The sequence below is a fragment of the Phoenix dactylifera genome, chromosome 12 (genome assembly GCF_009389715.1).
Source record: "Phoenix dactylifera cultivar Barhee BC4 chromosome 12, palm_55x_up_171113_PBpolish2nd_filt_p, whole genome shotgun sequence".
NCBI classification, from domain to species: domain Eukaryota; kingdom Viridiplantae; phylum Streptophyta; class Magnoliopsida; order Arecales; family Arecaceae; genus Phoenix; species Phoenix dactylifera.
In genome coordinates, this window is record NC_052403.1 from 3862933 (window position 1) to 3890021 (window position 27089).

At 39.0% G+C, this 27089-nt stretch overlaps 4 protein-coding genes across 4 annotated transcripts; 1 reads left to right on the forward strand and 3 right to left on the reverse strand.

The window, feature by feature from the left end:
• Positions 1-2030: 2030 nt before the first annotated feature.
• Positions 2031-3727, forward strand: LOC120112784 (transcription factor MYB60-like). The gene is made up of 3 exons (XM_039132670.1): positions 2031-2236; positions 2423-2552; positions 2812-3727. Exons 1-3 carry the CDS (start codon positions 2104-2106, stop codon positions 3548-3550), a joined length of 1002 nt encoding a protein of 333 aa, XP_038988598.1. The 5' UTR covers positions 2031-2103; the 3' UTR covers positions 3551-3727.
• A 5383-nt stretch (positions 3728-9110) lies between these two features.
• On the reverse strand, positions 9111-11964 carry LOC103719742 (cell division control protein 45 homolog). Its single transcript, XM_008809128.4, has one exon. It carries the CDS (start codon positions 10987-10989, stop codon positions 9214-9216), a length of 1776 nt encoding a protein of 591 aa, XP_008807350.2. The 5' UTR covers positions 10990-11964; the 3' UTR covers positions 9111-9213.
• A 1404-nt stretch (positions 11965-13368) lies between these two features.
• Positions 13369-19924, reverse strand: LOC103719743 (NADH--cytochrome b5 reductase 1-like). The gene is made up of 9 exons (XM_008809129.4): positions 19662-19924; positions 18739-18880; positions 18562-18652; positions 18286-18363; positions 15593-15673; positions 15413-15502; positions 14178-14243; positions 13803-13889; positions 13369-13715 (listed from the first exon to the last, which is right to left on the reverse strand). The coding sequence occupies exons 1-9, from the start codon at positions 19765-19767 to the stop codon at positions 13623-13625; spliced, it is 834 nt and encodes a 277-aa protein (XP_008807351.1). The 5' UTR covers positions 19768-19924; the 3' UTR covers positions 13369-13622.
• Positions 19925-25224: 5300 nt separating this feature from the next.
• Positions 25225-25500, reverse strand: LOC103719744 (mini zinc finger protein 1). The gene has a single exon (XM_017845866.1). It carries the CDS (start codon positions 25498-25500, stop codon positions 25225-25227), a length of 276 nt encoding a protein of 91 aa, XP_017701355.1.
• Between the last annotated feature and the right edge of the window lie 1589 nt (positions 25501-27089).

Consider the following 27089-nt stretch of genomic DNA (forward strand, 5'->3'; position numbering starts at 1 on the left):
TTATTTTATCTTTGTAAAGAAAGAGTATTTGATGATTCATGTCCCATTAGGTGAGAGAGAGAGAGAACAGGAACGCCCTGCTGAAAGACAGGGCACAAGAAGGAAACCATATCATCTACTTTATGACATGGTACTTAACATGGCATGATACACAGGTGGTATTGGTTCTATGCGTTAGAGAAGGAGTATGTTTTAAATTTTTAATAAAAGTTTATTTCTTGGTCTTAGTGACTGTCATTATAATTTTTATGTTGTGTATAATCGGAAGTTCAAATATTAGTCAGGCCCTCGATATACCTTTTATTTGATAATTTTTATTTTCATTGAGAAGGAGTATTATTTAGGGGTAATTAATTTTCCACTCTCCAGATCACTCGGCTATTATTTACTACTAATGCTTCTCAACGTGAAACTAGAATAGGGACCGATGAATCACAGCCCTCCAGGCTTCAGGCAACTCTCCCTTTCATTGGTCCGTTCATATAGTACGATAAACGAATGCAATTACAAGCTTGCTTACACTCTCCACCATAAAGAAGAGGATTAATAAATTATAGGTAGCATAGCACGCGTATTTAAAAGTAGATTTGTTGGGGCCTGAGGGTGGCCAAGCCGGAGGAAGCCGAGAAGATGCCGACCGGGACAGAGAAAGATGGCCACCTCTTGCGCTTCGGAGTACCTGCACAAAGCCTTAGCCGGAGATTCCGGCGAAGGCCCTCCGATAGTTAAGTTAGAGTTGATCCAATATTTTATGGGGAAAAGTTTATGAGTGTTTTTGATATGACTTATTTATAGTCCTTACAAGGGTGCCCAAGTGGTTAAGATATGGTCCATCTTCATCATGGGAGGAGATGGTTTTGGTCAGGTGGTGTGTGGCTAAGGCCAGGGCTCGCTTGATGCATGTACAGTTTGGGCAGTCTCTGTGCACGATATGGTGTTGTCTGGTGTGGCAGGGTATAGCTCTTAGTAAGTGTAATAGGATATGGCTCTTGGCAGCAAATATGACTAAAGCAACAAAGCATGATCCTTGGTTGGCATGTCATAGCGTGGCCAGCAAGCAATGGTTCGTGGAAAGGGGCTGACTAGGTTGAGATGTTCAGCAGGTGCGGCTGCAGGCGAGGTTGGCTCGACCTTCAGCGGGGGCTGAGGTCAGTTTGGCCTCTGGTCGAGGTCGGCTCGACCTTCGGCTGGGTTCGAGGTTGGCCTGGCTCTCAGCGGGATTGAGGCCTAACTTGATTGGCTCTGAGGTCTGCTTGGCAGGAATTGGATGGTTCCATGCTAGAGCAAGGCAATCCATTTTGCCTCCCATCAAAATTCATGCATGGATGGAGGTAAATGCAAGTATATTACTCAGAGAGAGAGAGAGAGAGAGAGAGAGAGAGAGAGAGAGAGAGAGAGAGAGAGAGAGAGAGAGAGAGAGAGAGAGAGAGAGAGAGAGAGAGATATTTGAACATAATTACGAATGTCTCATATGGGTATGTACTTAAGGCTTGGTATAATTCAAGTTGTGTGCGAAAACTAGAAGATCGCATTCTCATGTTAGTTGCATGCATCATGTGTCCATGCATATGCATGTGTGCTCCATATTTGTGCATGTATATGCGCAATATGATTTACATACTTGAAACGTACAAAGAAAGATCTGCTACAGTGGTTAAACCGAGATTGGTTATTTATTGTGAACTACATTTCCTTGACTTAGGAAACAATTGTCGATTGGATGATCAGTGTCGAAGCGGTCCCCATGATTTCCTTGCATTAATGAGACCTTATGGACTCCCCTTAGATGCTGACATCAATTACTCTGGTAGTTTCTCCTCTTGGGGAAGAGTTTGTTGACTCATGTGACCCTTGGAAATAAAAGAGAAAGGAAGAGTGAGTCCAGCTGACTCTGCATCAGAAAGAAGAGGAAAGGAGAGCAAATGAGTCAGAGAGGTAGATGGTAAGTGCAAAAAAGAGCACCTCCTTCTAGTCATCCTATATATATGCACTCACACGCTCATGAGACGCTTGAAGGGAACAGAGAAAAAGAAAACCAGAGAAGAGGGGAGGGAGAGAGAGAAAGTGAGATAGAAGAGAGTGGTGGTTGTGAGATAGCCAGCCATGGGAAGGCCTCCATTCTGTGATAAGGTTGGCATCAAGAAAGGTCCCTGGACTCCAGAAGAAGACATCATCTTGGTCACCTACATCCAAGAACATGGACCTGGAAACTGGAAATCAATACCTACAAACACTGGTGAACTGCCCCATTAATTTTCCCCACTTCCTTTCTTGTCTGTATACTTGTTTTAATTTTCTATCTGGTTTGAAACTTGGAATGTTCCCTGTTGGGTCGTCTCATTCAGTTGGCTCTATTCACTGCTGAAGAACAACAAGCATTTCCTTCTTCTGTCATATTAAACTTTATATTATTTAACTGTAGGTTTGATGAGATGCAGTAAGAGTTGCCGATTGAGATGGACTAACTACCTCCGACCAGGAATTAAGCGTGGAAACTTCACCCCGCATGAAGCAGGAATGATCATCAATCTACAAGCTATGCTAGGCAACAGGTAATTAGTTTTCTTCTTTTTTTCTAAAATTGCACAATTTAATTTGTAGCTATATCTTTGAATCTTAATTCATCATAAAAATCTCTCTTCAATATATTACTTTCTTAGTCGCTCATGAAATATGCATGAATTTTTTCACTAGGACAACATAGTGTTGATACTTACTTTAGGCTGGCTATGTGCTTTGCTGAAAGTAAAAAGGCTAGGTGTTAAACTGTGCCATCTTCGGGTGTTTATCTCTGATCATTTCTCTCTGCAGGTGGGCAGCCATTGCTTCTTACCTTCCTCAGAGAACAGATAACGACATCAAGAACTACTGGAACTCCCACCTGAAGAAGAAGATCAGAAAGTATCCAACAACAGCTAACAGCTACATGACTCCATCTAATTTAACCATTACCTGCAATGAGCTTATATCCAATGGCTACAGCAGTGAGACCGGAAATTCAGGCATCTCCACCATCCATTCCCCTCTCCTCAGGTCCAACCATAGCACCTCCACCTACGCATGGAGCACCGAGAACATCTCAAGACTCTTAGAAGGGTGGACGAGGTCCTCTCCAAAGGCCAATCTCAAGCCAGATCGAGGTGAACAATATCAAAGCGTTCATGCCTTCAACGACAGCAGCAGCAATGCTACCAACCAACCATATGTTAAAAAGGAGGAACTTAAGAGCGGCCAAGAATGCGGCGATCCTATTTCCCAAGCATATATTAAGAATGATGGAGAATGCTGTGGTTCCATTCCCCACAAAGAGCTCGTGTCGTTGTTCTCGTTTGAAAACTCGAGTGGCAATGCCTGGGAGAAATCATTTGTTGACTCGACATCCTATAAGCCGCAGTCCACATTAGCTGATGCTGAGAACAACCAGAGATTGGACAGCCAACAGCACATTCCTTTGTCTTTGTTGGAGAAATGGCTGCTGGATGAGGCCACAGGGCAAGCAGATCTCGTGGAGCTATCTGCTGGCTGTTGCTCAGAAGCTATGCCGCAATAGTTCTTATCATGCCCTTCTAATGTCTTTATTAGCTGTGCATAAGATGAATGCAAGATCAATACATTTGATTGCTGTTATTAGTATTTAGGAATACTTAAAGACAAACAAAGATTGTAGTAAATTTGTGGAGCTGAGTTTTATGAATCATCTGAAATAAAATCTACTGTTCCACTTTTACTCTTTCATGGTTTTCTGTATTTTTGAATCAGAATCATCTCTCTGATAAATGTATCCATGAAAGTGTTCGATGGCGCTGAAGTACATCATCCATGTCTTGGTTCAAAGTTTCCATATACCAAATTTGTCTAGAAAAGGGCATGGGATGGGGGATAATGAGTGGTTTCCATCCATTTCCTCCTTGGTCCTCGGTTCTGGAACATATGTAATAAAAATCATCAGTAAAAGCTCCATTTATATGGGCAGCCAATCATAGGCCAAAACCAATAAGATATAACCAATATCCAGTTTTCGTAATAAATTTAGGTGGCTCTATAGAAAAAGCCACCACAGATGTGGGTTGGATTCTCTCTGCTCATCTCGGTGGTTATCTAATTCGAATCAGAAGAGATGATTCGAATCAGAAGAGATGTGGCCGGAATTTAATTGAAATCAGAAGTCTAGTCTTCCTTCAGAATAAATCAAGAAGCATGTGCATGTGTATGGTGCTTAGAGGATGGACTTTTCTTTTGAAAGGTTTTGCAGTGGAGATGGCTTGTGAATGAGAATGAGGAGAATTGTAGCCGTACAAAGTAGCTCTATGTCTCTTTTGAGAGCACATGGAGTTTCTTGTGACCATGGAAGTCTCTTTATTGGCCATATGAGCTTTTTTGCATGGCCAGCGTGCGAAAGAAAGGAGGCTGGAAACAAGAAGGAGAGGAGCCAAGTGAATTCAGGTAATTCTAGAGAGAGAGAGGCTAGGATTGAAATTTCCATCATGCTATACTTACAAACTTATCTTTTGAGCAAAAACATCTATAAATTTAATTGTGAGTGGAGCTTCCCCTTGAATGGGGAAAAATTTATTGCTAAAAGGGAGATGAAACCTTATTTCTCTACGTATGCTGGTAGAGTGCCCACCTTCCATTGTTTGCCTTGGTCAGTATAAGCATATCATCTTCTATATTAGAAATGGTGGAGTTAGCTCCATAGAAAAAGGCGCGGTAGAGTTATACCCATCCTATAATAAGGACGCAGAAAATTTAACTGCTGATTCCTGCTAGTCTGTCATTACGTGGAAAGACTCATAAATTTGATCTATTTTTTTTGCCAGGGAGTGGATAACTAGTGATTGATTTATTCATGGCTTTAAATGAGAGATCCCGAGACCTAGGTTGCTAAACATCTTTTTCGTTATAATTAGCACTAAAGTTTCATATCGGTCGTAGAATTCACATGCATTGGCATGGACCATAAGTCAATGCAGTCTTTCACAAATTTAGATGGACCACATCAAACCAAAAACAAATGAAGCAATGTAAAATGGCTTTCAGAAGAGGGTTAACCAGTCCCTTGTGAAATGGCATGGCGTGGCATGGCATGAAGACTATGGCAATTTCCTTCTTGAGTTTCTTGTTGTGCATGGGAATCCTTTCTTCAGGTACCAAGCCAACCATCACATTATTTCTATCTAGGTTCCTCTCTCTAACTACTTTTCACAGCTGAAACAACTGAAGAAAAATGCTGTATATACTAAGAAACAAATTGCATCATATCATATCCCTTCAAATGTAAACAATGCTTGGCATTTGGTGCCATCTTTATGGCTGCCATCTTAGGTTAAGCATGTGGGGCACCAACCAAAATAAATAGAAAAGCAGTACCACATCCTATCATATGTGGGATCACAGTCAAGGATAAATGAACTTGTGTGAGAATGAAGATAAACCAAAAATAATGGGATCATAATCAAGGATAGATTGACTTGCATGGGAACTAAGATAACCCGATACTAATGCACATGGACGGCAACAAAATAAAGTATAGTCACTGATAGTCATCAACTTCTCGTAAAGGAAAAATCTCGCTACAAGTATTTCCATATTATGCACACAAGGAATGCTACTAAACAACTAAGATAAGGGATAATTAGAGACAGATTTCTTTCATGCAACTTTATTTTGCAACGATTTATTCCCTGCTTGCTATAGTCTGATTAATTTAGAGTACTAATTTTTTTCAAGAAACGCTCTCTTCTAATAGATATGTGAAACAAACATATACCATTTCAACATATAATTAGTATATCCTTGTTAATGAACTTTACTATGAGCTTTATATTGAAGAGAAACTTATTTATAATCAAGACACCGGACATCACTAAATCCATTTGGAATTTTTCTAACGATTCCGATACTTTAGTATCATTAAGTATTAATACTCTTCATTGTGTATATGTATATAATATAAATAAGGTAACATTTACCAAACCAATTAAGTTTTAGGCTAGGCATATAACAAAATAAAGGAGTCGTAGATGATAAGTAAAAAGGCAGTAGGAACTAGAATGAACATTGCAGTAGCAATAAATACAAGAATATTGACTTTTATAATCTCTTTTTTTTCTTACTTTGCAGCAGCTCGGGATCTAATTCTATAGAGATAAGAAATTTTACTCATGTCAATTCAATGGGATGAATAGAATTCTGATAATACTGATTATCTGTCATGCTCGCCTCTGGTCCTCACTGCATGCTTTTTGTCTCCATCGATGAAAGAAAACTAAAGAAAATAAACTTATATATCTTAGTAATCATAAAAGAAAAGTCTCACCAACTTCTCATCGAAATAATGATATGTCACAAACTCTTGATTAATGTTGGTGCGTACGACCTCGTATAAACATGAGGCTCAAAATATGTCACGTTTTTAGCTTGGCAAGTTCCACATAATCATTTTGCTGCTGCTGCAAATTGGACTGGAAGAAGTGAGGGGAGCTGCCGACTATCCTATAAAAGTATAATACTTTTGTTTGTATTGTTGTATTTAGAATTATTAAAAACACCACCACCACCACTAACACACTAGATTCCACCGAAACTAATGCACTGGATTTCATCGTACCAGCAATCATACCAACACTAATGCATCGGATCTCATCAGTGCAGTTAGGCATAATTGGATGAGAATAGTACTATGATATATGGGTGACCCCTAGGAAGTCCTCGTGATCCAATAAAATAATAGAATTGTTAAAAGCCAGTCCCTTTCTTTATGAGATCTATTTCACTTGAAAACAATTTATCAATCAATGTTTGCCCCCAATTCTAGCTAGTGCATATTTAAGTGCCACCTTTCCTGTTCAAACTAAAAGACTGCATTCATATTCTGAGATTCCATATATTGCTCATAGACAAAATTTTCCCATTCTCTCCTAGTCATCCTAATTCACCTCAGCACTTCACATTGTCTTTTCTTTATCAAGATACGCTAAAACAAAATGAAGAAATATGGTATCATTGGCTTCTTTTTCACCAACTAAAGAATACTTGATACATGATTAAGAGTTGTTACAATCTAATGGTCAAATGATTGTCTAGCTAATTCTACCGTCTATCTTACGGCGATTACTAACGCCTTTTTTTAGTTTAATCAATAGTTGATAGCCTGGGCATACATGTTGAAGACCGACATCGCCTCTATGTGCAAGCTACTTATTTTCAGAGTATCCACATACAAATTCACTTAGCCAGCTAACCTGCTGACTTCCGAATCTTTATCCGGATGACATAGGTTTTTCAGGCCAGTTGTATTCCTCTATCCTTGCACAGACCTCTCTATTTAGTGAATGAAGGGCATCTTACAATCTTGCCAGACCAAGGGAAAGAGATGCTCAGTATGTGTCTGGCCATCATAGGGGGATTGTTAGAAGGATCCTCTTGGTATATGTACAAAAATTAAGCTCATTTGAATGATATAGCTTCCTGGACTGAGCTGCATGAATGAAAGAAACAAGCAGCACATATAGTTTGCAGCAAAGTAATTAAGAAGAACCTGCAGCTGGTTCTTTTATTGCTGTTATTATTGGCCAGTGGGTGGGACCCAAGAATCAGACTTGGTTACATATTTGGTTGTACATTGCTAAAGCGAGCCATGCAGGCCAAAATGGTCGCCCTTGTCTGTTATCCGCAAGAAAACACCTGATATCAAATACCTAAGTCATTTGCAAGGTTCCCATAACCTGCAAGTACCACATGGTTACCTACTGCGAGAGAGTAACTTCTCCCACCTTTCCATTGACAACAATGGCATTAAAGTCTCCAAGCATCCGTCTGCTCAAATTCTCCATGGAGACATGTAGTTGGCATATCCTATGATCTTTCATGGATGTATGTGCAAATTCTACTGTACCTCATGGGTTTTTGTCAACTGAAAAATTTAAAAGATATGAGACTGAAGAAGATTCTCCATGCGTCGAATCACTTCGAGAATGAGTTAGTCTCCCAAGTATGTTTGTTCTTCAGATTTCTTGCCAATAGCTTTGTCCATCAAAATAGGAAAATGATGGCTGTATGTACAGGCCAGTCCTAGAATATCCTGGGTACAAAAGCACAACAATGTCACAAGGGAAGTATCTGAATAGGGAAGTATCCATGATATGATATGAGTTGTGACTGGATCAGTTTTGCACCATTGTTCATATGCTTTTAGCCATGATTTTAGTTTGGTTATCCTTTAAACAAACTTACTTAAGGGCTTTTGTCAAGTACTCGTCTCATAGGAAGTCCTGTATATGATGAAACCGGAGCATTTTATGGGAAGACTGGAAAACATGAATTTTCTGTAAATTTATTCATCTTTTCCTCCTGAAGAAAGCAAACTTATTCATCTTAATGTGACTGGATGAGTTTTGCACCATTGTTCATATGCTTTTAGCCATGATTTTAGTTTGGTTATCCTTTAAACAAACTTACTTAAGGGCTTTTGTCAAGTAGTCGTCTCATAGGAAGTCCTGTATATGATGAAACCGGAGCATTTTATGGGAAGACTGGAAAACATGAATTTTCTGTAAATTTATTCATCTTTTCCTCCTGAAGAAAGCAAACTTATTCATCTTAACCTAGATTTTCAGCACTTAATGATTATTTTTTCATAATTTGGTATGTAGCAGATGTTATTTTTCCATGCTATGTTTTTTAGTTGGCTTGTTGGAACCTAAAGAATTGAATCCATGCTATGCTTCATGATCTCATCAATGAAATGCAAGCATATCCAATTAATCCAGCATATGCCCGTCCTTCTTATGTTTCAAGTTTCAACAGTACTGCCATCGTCGCCAAACTCAACTCTGCCCCAGCAAGCTCAAGCAAGTAAAAGGCTTGTAAGGAGGTAGGGACCTATGTTTCTTTCGGACAATATGAATTCCTGAACCAGCATAAAATGAAGCACCATTTTATGAGCACAGAATGGGTCCTACACTACTGGGACAACAATCAGAGGAAAAAATATTAGCTGAAACAAACTGCATTAAGGTGTCTGGTCATATAGTTTTCTTGCTAGCCCCTATGAACCATAGAAAAGGAAGAAGAAATCTCACGTTCTGGAAAACAAATTCTTCAAGATATAGAAAAATATAACTTGAATTTTAATGATAACATAGAAAAGAACTGGATATCCAATTAGACTTTCAAAATCACTAAACTGTTACAAATTGGATTCGTGTTACATCAGAGCTTCTCCGTCAATCTTATCATAAAAGAACTGAGAGCCACAGTATTCAAAACCATCCAAGAAGACTCGAACAACTCAAGAAAATAATCAGCTCCAGTTTCCTCAGCTGCTGTTCTAAAAGCAACTCCAAATGAGTTACCCTGCCTAGCCCCAAGCCGTGATTTGCCACATACACCAACAATCAGAACCTTGTCGGGGTCTTGAGCCAAGCAAGCACATATCAGAGGCTTCATCTTTGCACCTCTTTCCTTCAAAGCATCCATCAAAAAGTAGCAGAACTTGGTAAGAGCCTGAGGATGACCCAACTGCTCGGTGTCCACCGGGTCTTCAAGCTTCGCCCAGCGAAATTTTCTGCCACTTCTGATATACCCAGTCTTGGTTATTGCAGAGCTCCCTTGCCTAAGAATGGCCCTCTGGATCTCAATCGCACTCCGAATTCCCTTTCTAAGCTGATCAATACTGTGCAAGGACAAAGCAGAGTAAGCAACCCAAAATCGCTCGGCAGTGGAAGAATCTTTAGCTACCGCAGATGTTTCAAGCAATGCCGTGACTCCATAGACTACATCAGCAGCTGACACTCTCGAGCAATACCCATGCATTCTTAAGAAGCTACGGTAGTAGAGCTCTGTCAGCCCATACTCAGGCAAGAACCGCTCGAACTCATCCTTCATTTTCTGCTTCGCTTCCATGTTCATGTACTGAAATTTCTTCTGGCAGTCCACAAGAGGGAAACCCATTCTGGCAAGCAAAAGCTTTAGCTTTTTCAACCCATTGTCGCTCCAAGTCTTCAACTTGGTAGCTATGTAGGAAGAGCAGAGCATTGAATCGTACAAATTCCACTCCCTCAATAGCATAAGCCTTGGTTCATCGTCATAGGCAATTCGATAATTTTCTGGTGCCTGGATCTTTGTACCATCCTTGAGCGTCGCCGAGCTGATTGCATCCAGATTCCCCGAGCTGTTTATATGCTGCTCGAGCTCCATTACCCCTGCTTGATACCTCTCATTTGTCAGCCTCTCATGCACAAACTGATCAGTGAGGGAAACACAAGCTAGCCAAAGTGACTCATTGGTGTTCTTTCTTAGGGAATGAGCTAATTCAAACATCAAACAACCAGAAGGCCTTCCATGGCAAGTACCCAGCTTGTAGTACTCAGCTTTCAGCTTCGCAAAAAGCCTAACTGGATCTTCTTCCGACCCTTGAGAGACCCTTCGCCGTTTCCTATTCCCTCCATCTCCCTCCTCTTCATTCTCACCATCACTGTCTTCATCGCTAGGAGAATTCTCATCGATTACGTCGTCGCTGTTCAGGTCGGACGCATTAGCCAGAGCGGAGACATCGAAATCGTACGCAAGATCAGCCTGGTGCTCATCCTCCCGAGTGTAGAGAACAACTACGCGATCATTCTGCTCGCTGAGGTTGTGGAGGTGGACGGGCCGGTGGCTGTCTATGACGAAGACACGAGCATCCGGGCCAGGATTCAAGATTCGGCGGAGGTCGCGGTGGCAGCCCCAGTTGATGAGAAGAAGGGAGATGGGCTGATGAGATGACCGAAGATTAAGGCCCGCAAGCTTTTCGATGTCACCGAAGGAGGAGACAGGGTACACCGAGTAACGAATGGAGTCGGACGAGAGGACATGGGCGACGATCTTGAGGGCGCAGAGGGAGTCGGCATCGGACGCCGATGGAAATATCAATAGAGGGAAGGAAGAGGAGGCCGAGGCAGCATCATGGAGTCGCGAGTAAAAGGATTCGGCCCGGAGCTCCCTCATAATCCTTCGGTTGGTTTTCCTACAACTGGGAAAGGTCGGTGCTTGCGGGAAAGCATGAAAACCACCGGAGAAAAGCTCGTGATGGTTTCCAAGATCCAAACTTACAGCTAAAATTGAAAATTTTTAAATGTGCAATATGAAAAGAACCAAAAATGATGATAGAGAGCTCACTAATTCACTGAAACAACACCTTATTTACCCTTTCATTACCGATGGAAGGAACGAGATAGAATCAGGAACAAGAAGAAAATTGGGGATTGCTATCTAAAACTCCCATCAAGATTATGCTCAAATCAACAGAATATGGAATTCCTGAGCTAAAAATTTGATTCTTTTCAGAGATGGAGGGTTATAAATACCAGAACTCGCGGATCTTTCGGAGGAATACAAGCGGGATTTCCTACAATAAACCAGATATCTGAACGAAGATCGAGAGAGAGAGAGGAGGCGAGGGAGGGGGGAGGAATTTTAGCTGGGTGTGGAGGTGGATGAGGACTTGAATCGGGAAGGGAAATTTTTTGATCGTTTGGATTCGAATTTCGAACGTTTTGAGAGCTCCCGCGAGAGAGATTTCGGCGGCTCTTGCATCTTCGGACGGAGTCCGCGAATCCAATGGAGACCGGCGCGCGGCTGCAGAGGTCCGCTGGAAATATTTTAAGCGGACGGTCGCACACGTTTTGGATTAGCTTTCCGTATTCGGACGACCTCATGTTCGTTTCTGTGGGTCCCCTTTCAAAGGGGGTGGTAGAAATTGAGCTGACCGGTTCGATTGTGTCCGGACTTTGGAGTCTTCGGACTTTGTTTTAGAATATTTATATCAAATTAGGTGGCAAACGTGTTCTATCACAAGCTTTGGGGTTAGCTTGGTTGTCAGGAAAGTAAGTTTAAAAGAAAAAAAAAAATCATGTTTGGTTATAACGATAGATTGATGTCGCCTAGGGTGACTTAAACGCCCACTCAAAAACTACTAAGTCAAAAAGGGCAAAAAATTGGCTAAGAAATTTTTCAAAATGAGATTTCAAAGTCGCGAAGCCAATTCATTTTTTTTATAACAAGTAACGATTTACATTTGTGCAAATGTTGATAAGCCATTAGCATGCACCGTACACAAACACACATGGAGCGGACCCAACAAAAGTTGGTATAAAACTTAAGAATAGACAAAAGACGAAGCGTGGCTAACATCACGTACAAATTTATGCATGGAGTGTTGGGTTTAATCCATATTGAGAGACCATCTCGATAAGTTCTATACTAACTATTAAAATTACCACTTGTCCCAAAGTACGTGAGCCGGACTTTTATATGTAAATTTTTTTAATAATAGAGTTAAAAAGTGTGGAGACAGAATTCGAACTCAGGACCTCTACTCTAACACTGTTAAAACCACCATTTATTCCAAAAACTTAAATTTACACGATGAAATAGATTTATTTATATATTTTATATTTTTTTTAAACTAACAGATACGGAAGTTTTATCTTTAGGCTTTTATATTGGGCTTTGCAATCAGAGCTTTGACACGTAAACGGGTTTTACGATTTAAAAAAGTTGATAAAGATTGAAGTTCTGATATGGGAGTTGATTCATCCTAACTACTCTGAAGGATATAACACTCATCTCTATCTCCGTGACCTCGCTGACAGGTGTGGAAGGTTATGAAGATTCACACCTACTTAGTCTCTGGTCTTATTGTTAAGCGATTGTGAGACTTCTTCACCATTGACATCAAGGAAGTGGTTGAGAGGGAAACCAAGGGATAGTTCTCAAAGGGTACGAGGGATCTCATCTGGCTTCTCATGTTGCTGACATGGTGCCAGTGCAAAGATATGATGCCTAACCTTGAATTGTCCCATTAGGTTAATATTGTAGTATTAGAGTTGCCACGTATGTAAATTAGTTTGAATGTTTAGAAACCTACCATCTGAGGGGATAGAGTTTGTAGACGAGGGGCAGATATTTTCCGGACTTCCAAACTCAAAACAGGTTTTCTGCATCAAAATAACTGATGCCAATGGCAGAAATCTCCATTCTGTTAAGCGTTTTATCGATGACTTTCAATGAATTCTCCTACAGGAACTCCAGCCTAATCTTGCTAGATTACTTAAATAGATTTTTTTCTATTTAATGCAGAAAAAGATTCTTTGCTTTTTTTCTATTTAGGGTAATGTTTTCCACTGGATAACCTTCAGGCACAAACAGTAAAGATTTTAGTCAGTCATGAATGCGTTAGTGATGTGGATTCTGCACTGACTCATATCAGAGAGCTTCAGGAGGAGTTACTTTGCCTGGGATGGTTTCCCTCGGGAATAAACCATGATGCAAGCCAAGCTTCCTGCTTTAATCACACAGAGACGCACAAGGAGGAAAAAAAGGAGGTAAGAAAAGAAATGAATATTTTAGTAGAATGTGGCCTGGAGAATTCAATAGTTCCCAGGGGTTAAAAATTTTCTCTTTAAACAAATAAACTGGTGTTTGGTTTCTCCAAAGATTTGCAGTGCATGAATCATTGGACTGATCACAGGTTTTACAACAGGTAACACCAAAGCAAGGGCTCCCCAACATTATTTTGGTCCTCTGCAAAACTTGAGGGACAAGTAAAACACAAAAAAACCCAAGAGACGGAATGGGGCTTAGAACTGGAATTGCATCTCCTTTGTGTATCCAAGCTCATCAAGGTGGGCAGCCATGGCCTTGTTCATGGGAGGTGGGCCGCATCTCAAAATCTGTCGATTAGTAAATTATATGCTATCTCTTAAACCTCACTTATGTTATCACTTGCTCAAATGCTAATGTTTATGAAACAAAAATACCTGGATGCCTGATGCAGGCGGTGGGCAGTGATTTTTAATCATTTCTTTGGATACAAATCCGACACCACCATTCCAGAGTTCAGGAGGCTGATTAAAATAAAAAGGACAAAAAGAAAAAATTGTCAGAAGTTGCTCCCAAGAACAAGCTTTCAAAAATTGCAAAAAATAAGAAGAGATTGGTAACAAAAGCAAACATGATAGTAATTTCTCACAGAATCATTTGTTTCGATTACTTCAATGCAGAGAATTATGATGAGAACACATGACCTTGTTTAATCACCAGCCAGAGTTCATAGCAATGGCCAGATTATGCAGCACAGAATCCGGTAATACATCAGACAATTTTCAATATACCACACCGAGGAGAGAAAATACCTGATTCAAGACAAAGTAAACTTTGAAGCGGTTGGGATAGTTCAGAGCTAAACCATCCAGCTCTTCCTGCATGATTTATAGATCATAGCAATAAAACATAAGCATAATTAGTACGATTAAGGAGATGGATTTCACTTCTGGCAGAAAATAAATTAACCATGTGCATTAACCCAACTCTAGAACATCATTCTGATTTCACATCCAGCTGATATTTTGTGCATTAGCAAAATCGAAACAGTGTTTTGTGCATTAGCCAATTGTAAAGCACTTTTGAGTTAAAAAGCATTTACAGGGAATCTTCACGAGTGTAAACATTAATATATAGGGATTAGATGATGGGCAACTTTTGCTATCACTGATAACTCTAAACTAAGCAGAATAGGTGATCTTTGAGAACGAAGTCAAACCTCTAAGAACAATGGGTGATATAAACAAACAAGGTGCAACGTGAAACTGTTTTTCAACTTGACGGAAGATAGCTTCATTAAATAGTACACTCACTGAGATTTTAGAAAAAAATGTCATTTTAGGTTGAGGAAATTGATGTCCAAACTCATACAGTTACTGTCTCATTACTGAAAATTGAAGATCAGATCAAATGATTATTCCTCAGAGAATTCCAGCTCTTGGGGATCAGGGGAGCGCTAGAGTATTACATTGGTGGGAATTTATACATAGAGTAGAGCCTAAATGGGTGAGAATAAACAGCTTCATAAAATATAAACTAGGACTTAACCTGCAATCAGCATGTGCAACAGCATAGGACACATACACAGCAATAACTAAGTGGCAAAGGGAATGCATGACATATATGTTTTCAGAGAACCCACAGCTGGAGAATCATGTTCTCTCATTAATAATAGGTAAGGTCCATCTCTTCTTGCAAGGTTTGTTAGTAAAATGCTTGAAGGTCAGCTCTTGACTGAGTATATGGTTACACAAAAATTACATGTTTTATAAAATATATTGATTATGATACTACTACACATGAGCCCCATGATAAATGACCTGTTTCCGCAAGTCCATGAATATATTTAGATACTCTCCAGATAAATGGACATGGAATATATCGTGATGTAGATGTCCATTAGTCATCAACAGAGAGAGAACAAATATGCAAGGCCAGCCTGCTTGTATTTATTAATTTCACTATACTATCCATAACATGTTAAAGCAAGGAACCTTCTCATCGATAATATTAAAAACATATAACTAAAAAAAAAGAGGGAGACTACCTTAAGAAGGATGTCCTCATATGTGACATTGGCATAGATAAGATGAATCTTCGTATTGTCCTTCAGGTTTTCCAATATTGCCCTTGTAACCTAAGATTAAGGCCAGGAGAGGAATTCATCAAAAGAGAAGCATAACTTTGATGATACGTCCAAGCAATGAAAATTCCAACTCATATTTACTTGAAACATTGGTGTGATGCCTGATCCTCCAGCTATCATTCCAAATGCTCTGACTTGTCCAGGTTGATATTTGAAACGCCCCTATAAGCATGAAAGCAATATGTTTATGTAAACAAAGGTGAACAGGTAAGAAATGCAACTAATCAGCAATGAATTCTAAAAATTTCATGATGTACAACCCCTTTGTTGAACAATTAGCACTACAATCACCACAGAAATGGTGGAAAATAACTCGGCTAGTACATCCTCTGTATGATGGCATGACATGGGTATCTTATTGTGACACAAGCATGGTGACTGAGAATTGCATCTTTTCATAGTCCAGGCAGGGAAACAACATTATGTATAATAATTAAAAGGCTATTACAATCTACCAAAATGTCTATAATGAAGAAGAAAGTGAAACTATGTCAGACAGCACAAGATATACAAGTATGAACTTAAGAAACCATCTGGTGATTGAATATTTCCTTCTATCCAACCTTCTTTTCTCCTGGTTTCTTAACAGTCAAAAAGGACCTGCAGATCTTTGTCTTCTTGATCAAAGCTCACAAGACAAGGATATTTCTCTGCTAGAATGCTCTCCCATTACTTTGAGTTAGAAACATTGTGAGAAGCTGATATCGTCCTGAATTTCTTAAGATCATCCTCCTTATAATTTTTCCATTCGATCTTTCAAGTTTATGGACTTAATGTTGAAATTAAGGACTGCTTTCGCAATTATAGCATCCCCCATTGTGCGAAGATAAGATTTGAATTGATACATGGATGTATCGTAATATACGATGTTTTATATTTCCCGGAACTTAAATCAGCTTGTGAAGTTTCTCAGGAAGAAAAGGCAGAAAGATAAAAAAACAAAAATCTGATACCTCCTTCATCAGTTCCAGCATTAAAATTGAGTTTGCATTGCATCATACAGTTCACACTAGAAATTAAGATCTGATCCACAACCATCTAGACATTTTACCTTAGTCACAGTAGTGTCCAACATCCATCAATCGACGTGTGTGTTTTGCACTGAATCCATGTTTTTCTTATTTAAAAATTATTAGGAGATCTAAGATCTCCGCATGCTTTTCTATTCATATATTTATTTATGGAGAGTCTCTCTTTCTGACAGGAGATTGACAACCTCGAAAATGCCCATATTAAGGTGCTCATGTATTTCACTCGCCCCTCATTGAAAAGTAAAAGTTTGCCATATACTTTCATCTGGTAGCAAATCATAGGTTACCGCCTAAGGATTTCAATGTCAATATCCTCTTCCTAGGAACTGGCTGCCCCTAATAATATTTTATGAGCATCAGGTGAATCCAAGGCCATTTTGGGAATTTGTTACACTGTCTTCCACATAAGCATGATAGCCTTGACAACTCTTTTCATTGACAAAGTTTCATCTTGTAGGATCTCTATTAGCGATCATCACCATTGATGGATTCTCACCAATGAAATATTATAATATCTCTCTTCATTGCTGGATTATCAAATTTAAGGATTAGCTACACCTTTGACCATAACTAAGCACAAAAGCTACATTCTCACCTTGTAGTACTCTTCATGGCAATAATATCGCTACTAGATTTGCATTTTTCACTAGTTTTTTTTATAGCAATGCTCTTTATCTTTAGAATATTATATTATAGGATTTTTCATAATATTTCACAAGATTTCCATTTCCCATGATTTTTGGTATGGCCCTTTCAGCAACAAAGGAAAAGACCCAGTCACCAGGTAGGAAGACCAACAAATTGTTTTTTAACAAACTTGACTGTGAAGCAACCCTTTGGAGTTCCTCTACATTTAGAAAAAGAAAAGATAAAGAGAAAAGAAGTTAAGTGCAAGACAGAGAATCGAATCCATCTATAATAAATAATAATAAGCCAAAGATCTAAATCAAAAGCCGCAAAAGAAAAAAATCTTTCATGGACAAGCACTCGTGCACTCTATATTTCTCAGTTTACTCTTCAAAACAGTTATAAGATGGCTGTGCCTTCATTAAGGCATTTCATGCAGCTAGAACTAATTACTTACTTTATAGCCCACATACAACTAATATGGTTGGGCATCGATAGTGAAATGAAACACTGACAACCTAGGACTGCTATAAGATGAGAAAAGGAACACCAGATGCGCTTTGTTCTAGACCAGCAACACATGGCCTTGCAGTTCTAGGAAAATGGAGGCCTATAATTGTTGGTTTTGTCGATTCTGTGGTATCTTGTTTGATAAAAATAATCATATATAAGAACAATAAGGACAACCACATTACTAAAATATTTTTCTTTCTTCACTGTTAACTAACTACAAATTGAGTGAAGCAATGAGACAAAATTCACCCGAATTTATAATCCCGAAATGTGGAAAGGTGCTAGAATCTATAAATCTATATGTGAATTAGAATATGTCAAGTAGATTGTCCAAATAAAAGATCATTAGTCATGCCAAGAAATGTAATGATAACACATTGACCAAGGTTCGCAATTTCAATATTGGATCCCATGCTAGCACCACGTGGATACAGTGTTGGTACGCCCAATACGCGGGTCGGTTTGGCACACTGATACCCGGTAAGCCCCCATATTAAGAATTGGTTTGGTACTGGGTACAGTAAAGTAGGCACCAGTACAAGATGGTATGCACTAGTATTGCAAATCTATTATAGACAATTATGGAAATAAAGATATGCATACCTTAGGTCCCTTTACAGATAAGTAATCACCAACATGCATCTCACGAAAATGATGAGACATTCTTCCTTGAGGATACATCTACATATCAGAGATAGTTAGCAATATAAAAGGATATCATATGGAACAAGAAGCTTGAACCTCCACATGTTGAAAATGTGACAATTTGAGAAATTGTAACATCTGTTATCAAGCTGCAATGCAGCAACATAGAGGAAATAATAAAAAACCAATAGCTCAAATAGGAAAGTAAAATATTATTGTTATCAGTTTACTGACCTTTATAACAAGTTCAAAGTATCCAACATCTGAGTCCAGTGTAGTTGGTGTATAAGGTTTTATAACTTCTTCACCAACACTATCCTTTCCTCTATTTTGTGGCAAATTGCAATTACAAAATCAGTTTGAGAAGTTCAGATGATGGCTTCCAAATCAAAAGCACAAAATTAAGCCAACCTGCAACTAATATGTTGTCCGATGGGAAGACCAAGCACAGCAGTAGGTGTGGGAAGAGCAAATCGGAATTTGGCCACATTATGACTCAGTTGTTTCTTGTCAACAAGTTTAAAATCCCTGAAGTTTTCTGGATCCAAGCAACCTAAGAGAACAAACCATATCAATTCAAAGCACATGGTAATCATTACTGATCTTGGCATCTTGCTCACAAGCAGTAACCCCATACCAAAATAAACTAATCAACAAGCAAACAATCGTAAGGTCAATCTACAGTTCACTACCACAAGAGCAAAATACTGTAATTTTGTAGGGCAACCTACTCGTGATAGGTTCTATATTCTCATGCTAATATTTTTAGAAAACCGACATTTTGAATTATGAGAAAAGTAGTTGTGATTTAGCAAGTTTCACGAGTATCAAACAGGTTATCCAGCATAAAAAACAATATAGTTTTACCCAAAAGAACATAAATTTAACGGTAGCATTCACCCAACTTCAGAAATAAAGGGTTTGAGACAAATAACAGCTATTATTAATTTCCCAAAATAGAATTAAATCACATGAAAATTAGTACCCAGAGAACTGGTTGCAGGAAACGAAAGAAACAGCCACCATCTGGCCATCAAATGATCAAAGTCTAAACTTTTTTTTTAATACCAAAGCAGCCAATTTAATCATCTAAAATCACAGAATTAGTACATGCAAACCCGAAACACAGCAATTGCAAGCATTACACAATGATAAATCACGGGATTCAACATTCACAAACCACGTAAAAGAGTTAAGAGAAAACACTAAGTGCTTTACGATTTCCTTTTCGAATAAATTAAGTTCCGTGAGGAAAAAAAATCAAAAAGGACAAAAAAAAACAGAAAAATCATCGCCGACGACCAGGATTAGCTCCGAGAGCTCATTGACCTCACCCGTTGGCTTCTTGCTGAGATACAAGTAGGCAGCGCCGGCGCCAACGGCGACGACGGCGGCGGCGACAGCCAAGATCTCGACGCTGTTGCCCTGCAAGAACTCCATCAGAGCCCTCCGATGGTCCTCCAGAAGCCCTGGTTTTTATTGGTCAAACAACCCTAGACCCGGCGGCCTGAGGAAATGAAACGAAGAAGCCTCGGTTTGGACGGGAGGGAAGGAGAAATAAGCGAGGGGAAGCGATCGCGTTCCCTCGTCTCGCCAGCCACGCTTTGGCTGTGGACTTTGAAGGGCGACCAAAAGCTTAGACTAGGCTTGTTCACGGCCCAAGGTAGCAGGCCCAACAGGCTGGGCTGCGCTGGGCCTGAAAATGGATCTGTTTAATTAACCAAAAAATCGGGGCCGGGCTCAGGCTGGTAGATTAAAGCGTGGTCCGACTATATATATATATATATAAACTTAGTTAGCAATTATTATTTATATAGGAATTTAATGAGATAATAGATAGATTGTTGGCAATATTTGATTATTTATATTTAACAATTTTTAATTATTTTTAAGCATTTTATGTGTTGTTAAGTATTTTTAAAAATAATAATAATAATAAATCACAATGCTTGAAGCCCAGCATGAGACCCAAGTAAGAATCAAGCTCGGGCATAGAAGTAGACATAGAGGCCGAGCCAAGCTCGATCCTAAAAAAAAATAGTTGACATTTAGAAAAAGCTCGATCCAAGCCCAGCCCATGAATTGGTCTCGTTTGAGCTATTAAAGAAGGGCCAGTCCAAGCTAATAAACCCTTGTCCCTTTCTATTAATTGATATAGAACTATGATAATCTCTCCCACCTAACCTTGCGACACCTTCATCATAGTTGATTCCGACTCGATATATAGGGCTTTCCTACTTGGTCCTCGACCTTGGAATCCCCTACTGAGGAACCTATATAATTAATAAGGGTTATGACACATATTGGATACCACTTGTTATAGACTCGTAGCCCAAAAACTTAAGCGACTTGGAGGAGGACTGGCTCAAGCTAATAAACCGGAGGTAAGTCAATGTGGGACTATAACATCTATGGTTTGAGGTGCGCTTCAAGGATTCGATTTGGATTGTCAAAACCACCATTGTGGCTATGGTAAGGTGTGATTCATTATAGCCATGTTCGGTTTTGCATGATTAGATCAATTATGTGGATCGAAAAATATTCTAGCAGTCAACGTAGCAAGTTGGGTCCACTTCTCATCACATCATTCGATGTCTCAATTACATGCTAGCCTTTGATCACAAATTAGTTTTTGGCGTTGATGCACTTTTGCAGTTCACAAAATCCTGGTTTTTCTTGGATCTTAACGAAAGATGGAGGCCGAGTGCAGCATGAGACCATCAAATTGTAGGCACGTTTTAAGTTGGAAACTTGAGGGGTGAATCTCCAAAAGTTGTTCTTCGCTTTCCCTACCACTCTCTCTCTCTGAAAAAAAGAAAATCAAAGACAAAAATAATAAGTCATGTCATTGCAAATACTACTTTATCTGGTGTTTGCTTTCTCTAGTTTCATCTTTCACAAGAAAAGTTTGCATGTAATAATCCAGACAGAAGGAGCTTGCTTTTAAGTCAAAGCTCAACAACAAGGAAGGAACATGCATTATTATTCAGCCAATGCAGCAGTCCTAGTTATCTTCTTCAACTAAAACCAAGAATATCTCATGTTTAGGTATGAGCATATTATATGGGCTACATAAATTTTGTTAATCCCACTAAGATCCTAAATTGAAGCCCTGTCTTGATTCAGAAGAATTCGTCATATTTCGATGAGGAACTAAAAATACATTGCACCAATCTTGCTAAATGAGCATGAATCTTTTTCTTTTATTACATGTTGGAGAGGCATGTGAGCTTTGACCATTCAAAATTTCAGATGAGATAAGCTTTAAGGCAATGTTGCTCTTCCTCTCTCTGTCTCTGTAAAATAGAAGCAGAAAAGATACTGATTCCTGAGATTGAGAGTAAGCAAATACTGCACAAACATGAGCAGCAAATATGTTTCCTTCTCTATAGGATGCTTGGTTTTCTTGGACATTTAAGCATTCGAAAACATTTTGAGATACATAAGATGACGGGTATGTGGTTGCTAAAAACATTTAATAACTTATTGTGAATCTTTAGCTTCAGAAGTTAATTTGTACCGAGTTTGAAAGACCAAAATTTTGAATGCAGATATGTAATGAATGGAGATGGCTGATGATATGTTTTCAAGAGATAAGACAATATGTAGAATTTCATGAGGGCAGGAATGTAGAGTCTCAAACAAAAATTCCTTTGAAGTATTAAGAGCAATTCTAATTACATCACTGAGTGCAAAGGACTGCGGACTAAAATAATTCCTCATGAAATGGTCTAGAAACTTTCAACACCTCACAAAAAAATGGGTGCTTAGAAGGGTCAAGAGGAAGACTTTTCCTCCGATCAATTGTCCATCTTAATTGCGTGACTTTGAAAACTGATGATGCACATGGTCAATATAGTACCATCCAATTGGGAGAGCCATAAGTCAAATAAAAAGCAAGATATCATATCAAGAAGTTAGATTGGATTTGATGACTCCAATCATCCAAGATATGTAATTCTTCTACTTTACATGACGATCCACTCTACTGGATCTACTCTATGGACGACTTTGTCGGGTATCCCTATTGATTCTTCAAATATTTTATTTTCTGATTTCTATGACTGTATTTATTATAGAATAAAAAAAAAAAGTGCAGCATCTACAGGATTCATGGGGATCATATAGCAATCCATGAATCAAAGAACTGGTTCCAAGGTGTTATTGACTACATGTGGCATATGGATTGAGTTGCCGTGGTTTGGGACCATCCACATAGGTTTTGACTCGAGTTTTGGCCTGCCTACTCGACATGAGGACCTAGTTCCAATTCAAAAGCCGCCATGGTAGCTCATCCATTTCAAAGCTTAAGTTCGCTTCAAGTCCCTTTCCTGCACCTACTTCTCCTCGGTTTTGCGCTCGTTGGAAGCTAAACGGAGAAGAATTTGCCCACCTCCCAATTTCCCATGTTTGATGGACTTGGAACACCACCATGCTAAGGTTGCCTCAATTCCCTCTTTTGATGACTACTTGGGAAGTACAATATAAGCAAGATAACCAACGAATCTAATGCTCTCTTGCTTGGATACTTTGTTTAGATCATAATTTGGTGGTTTTGGATTACACCATTCCTTGTGTTGAGGACTCATATTGGTCTGTGTCTTTTGGTGCTGAGGCAATCATGGCCTCTGTACATAGTCAAGCATGGTAGGCGAGCTAGATTCAATTGTCGGCTATTGAAATGTCTCATCAAGTTATGGTGATTTGCTTCCTTAAGGTATATGTTAGAATTCTACCAAGTAACCCCCTTGTTCCGAGTAATTTTTCTCCAATCGAATGCTTGTTTCGATTCCATTGGGTGTATTCATACCCGTGATGTATGAAATGTCCATTCTAGCAAAAAAAAAAAAACAAGCTTGTTTATGGCACGGTTAGCAAGCCTTACATCATTTATAGTGCCTATTGTTGTCTTTCGCACTGCCCAGAGTAATAGATGATGATTCCACTAAGCATATTAGATCTAAGCTGCCACCCAAATAGGCATTGGATGATTGGACCCATCTTTGTTTTTAGAATAACCAGTGCTCCTTGTTGAGTTCTCTCCCCTTTAATTTCAAAAGAGTTATGACCTATGAGACTAGGTTTCGACCAAAAACCAAACCCTTTATTGCATGTGCCTGCTCTTCACAGTATTATCATTTAAGCTAATAAACATTACAGAATTCTTGCCCATCCTCATTCAGTTGCTCGTCCAGTTCGTGTCATCATCAACCGAGCAAAAAGACCGACAAATTAAGCACAAGTGAATGCATTGTCTCACTAATTACATGCCTCATCAAGCAGTAGGCATTGCTTGTTTCGCGCTTATTCATGCTTGCAAAACGAATGAATTCATTGGTTGAGTACCTGCAATTACCAGAATAATGTTGTAGTTGCTACCTCAAGGATCTTTGCAGATGGAGATCACTAACCCTTATGTTGCCTGTACAAAACTTTTGGATGCAGGACATTCTCTTTCATCGATAGAATGCGCTTCATCATCGATAATTTGATTCAGTACATTTGAGTGCACTTTTCACCTGAAGTTTAAGCAAGATATCGTACTTTACATTGTACAAGATCTGAAATCATTCTTTTTGAGCAGGGTGGTTTTATCACCCCCCCTTTTCATCAAAAAGAGAGAGAGAGAGAGAGAGAGAGTTCCTTCTGTTTCGGTGCACCACAATCATTTATAGCTCCTCTATTTAGCTTGATAGGTTGTGTATGATAAGCCCACTCAATGGTTGTTTGAGCTTCATCAAAGAGGTGGGCATAAGTTGTTTCACCTGTTTATGGAATTTAAAGTAAAAGGCAGTAAGGCTTCAGGGAATGTCCCTTAGGAGATTCAAAGAGAACATTCATTTTCCTTTTTTGTCTGATAAAGGAAAAAAATGACGCAAAAATATGAACACCTGTAGATTTGTGAGGTAATTTTGTCCAATGGAAAAGGAAAGGCCCTTAAAAGGTCATCATAACATTGAGTTACAGATAATATGGTCGTAGAATGGTGTTAACATTCAACAAAGCTTATAGCTTAGCAGAAGAAAAAAAAACAAGCTTATAACATTGTTTTAGTTGGCTGGCTCAAAGATGAGCTCGATGAGTGATTGGAAGACAACAGTGATCTTTACAGCCACTATAAGCAAGAAAATTTCCAAATTATGACACAAGTTTTAAGTTTCTTCAAAGCTCTTCTTTCAGCAGTAAAGATAATACTAGTCTCAGCTGAGTTTCCTCTCCATGTCCCTCCCTATATGAGCTGCAATGAGCAGACATCTTAGCACTATATAACTCCAATTCCTCAAAGGGATCTAGACAGGACTGAGAGCAAGATATGATAGTTTAATAACTCCCTTGAATTTAAGAACAATTGAGGCATCATTTTCTCCCATAAAAGTATCGCAATTTTTATGCCGCTTTCCATGCAATTTCATTTTTCAAACACAAATCCATACAAAGGAATGCAATTTTTAATCAAGATTCCAAGCTATTCACATCTGAGATGCTTTCTAATAATAAAATTAAGAAGATGAAAAGTTCTATCCGATTGAGCTCCAATCTCGTCAGACCAAGATCCTATTCACCAACACCATGAATAGAGATTTAAATTGCCAAGATCCAAACAAACGACAATTGGCTATCATGTATGAGATAACAAGCAACAATACACTCGCAAAACAAGCACCTCTACAACTTAAACAACCCCAAAAACAAGTCCTATGCGACACCACCCAACATTTTAACTCCGAGTCCTTTTTAACACACTCCAAAACCAAAAGGACGAGGAAAGGACCCCCTTTATACCACCTTAAATCCCTTACAACAATCTCTTTTCATTAGCAGTAGTAATTAAGATAGAAGAAATTAAAAGGCATCCAAGACCATGATAGCAAGAGATAGAGCCAAGCTCGTTGATGATCACCGCCGGGAACTGGAGACGGAGGAGCAGTCACAGTCGGTCTCCGTCTCGACCACTCTCTTGTGGAAGCTCCGGTGGCAGTTGCAGGCGGCGCAGTGGAGGGCAGAGCTCGTCCCCGCCTCCCCTGACGCCATGAACTCGCGGCAGCCGTCCACCGCGTAGCCACCGATGCTGGCGGCGTGGTTCTTCCTGCACTCTCTGTACCTCACAACTCTCTCTTTCTTCTCCATAGAGCCATTGGAGGTGGCCTTCTTGGGGTCTTGTTTGGGTCCCATGGTGATCTCTCTCGGTGATGGTGGCGGCGGCGGCGGCTTCTTAGTGCTCACCGCCGATCCCGGGTTTTGAGGAAAGGAGGGGGAGAGAGCGGGTTGGAAGAGAATGGAAGTTGGCTTGGATGGTAGGGGAGAGGTGGGTAAAAAGCGTTCGAGTTTTAAATTTATAAACAAATTTAAATTTATTAAAAAATAAAAGGAGCCTTATCTCCTAAATTTTAGTTAGTTTAAATATTATTATTATTTTTTTAAGATTGCCGCCCTGCGGAAAACAACACTGTATCGGATGTGATGTTTCTGAAACCTTGCATGGGTCAGAAAATGCAGCATTTTATCTGATCAGACAAAATCTATATATCGACCAAGAATCTAGGATCAATCAAACACCATTCTCGATCTCCCGTTCATTAGTGCTCTTTCTCCTTCGGAGAGTTTCTCCGCATGTAGAATTTTTCTACTCTACAACTTTCTAGTTTCTATTTTTGTGAGGGAAGAGTTATTTAGGTCAAGCCTCCCCGGTGATTGTGCTTGTTAGAAGAGGAACAGTCTGAAACGAATTGCTATACTTTGGGAATGAGATCGCCACAAATCAGCACATAGGTTAGAGGGTAAATTATAATGTTAGGGCAGTGTGCATGATACGCCTTAATCCAGATAAACTTACGACTAATTAATTTTGAAAAAAAGTTTTGTAGTAAGTTTTAAATTTTGATTCATTATTTTATATCAAAAAATAACAATTTCTAAGATTTTCGGTTGAAGATGGAAGGAGCTCGATTTGAGGTGAATTTATATGGAAATGCACAGCCGCTAATATGTGAACAAATTTTAAATTTTGATTCATTATTTCATATCAAAAATAACAATTTCTAAGATTTTCGGTTGAAGATGGAAGGAGCTTGATTTGGGGTGAATGTAAATGGAAAGGACTTAAATGCACAGCCGCTAATATGTGAACAAATTTTAAATTTTGATTCATTATTTCATATCAAAAATAACAATTTCTAAGATTTCCGGTTGAAGATAGAAGGAGCTCGATTTGGGGTGAATTTAAATGGAAAGGACTTAAATGCACAGCCGCTAATATGTGAACAAATTTTAAATTTTGATTCATTATTTCATATCAAAAATAACAATTTCTAAGATTTCCGGTTGAAGATGGAAGGAGCTCGATTTGGGGTGAATTTAAATGGAAAGGACTTAAATGCACAGCCGCTAATATGTGAACAAATTTTAAATTTTGATTCATTATTTCATATCAAAAATAACAATTTCTAAGATTTCCGGTTGAAGATGGAAGGAGCTCGATTTGGGGTGAATTTAAATGGAAAGGACTTAAATGCACAGCCGCTAATATGTGAACAAATTTTAAATTTTGATTCATCATTTCATATCAAAAATAACAATTTCTAAGATTTCTGGTTGAAGATGGAAGGAGCTCGATTTGGGGTGAATTTAAATGGAAAGGACTTAAATGCACAGCCGCTAATATGTAAACAAATTTTAAATTTTGATTCATTATTTCATATCAAAAATAATAATTTCTAAGATTTTCGGTTGAAGATGGAAAGAGCTCAATTTGGGGTGAATTT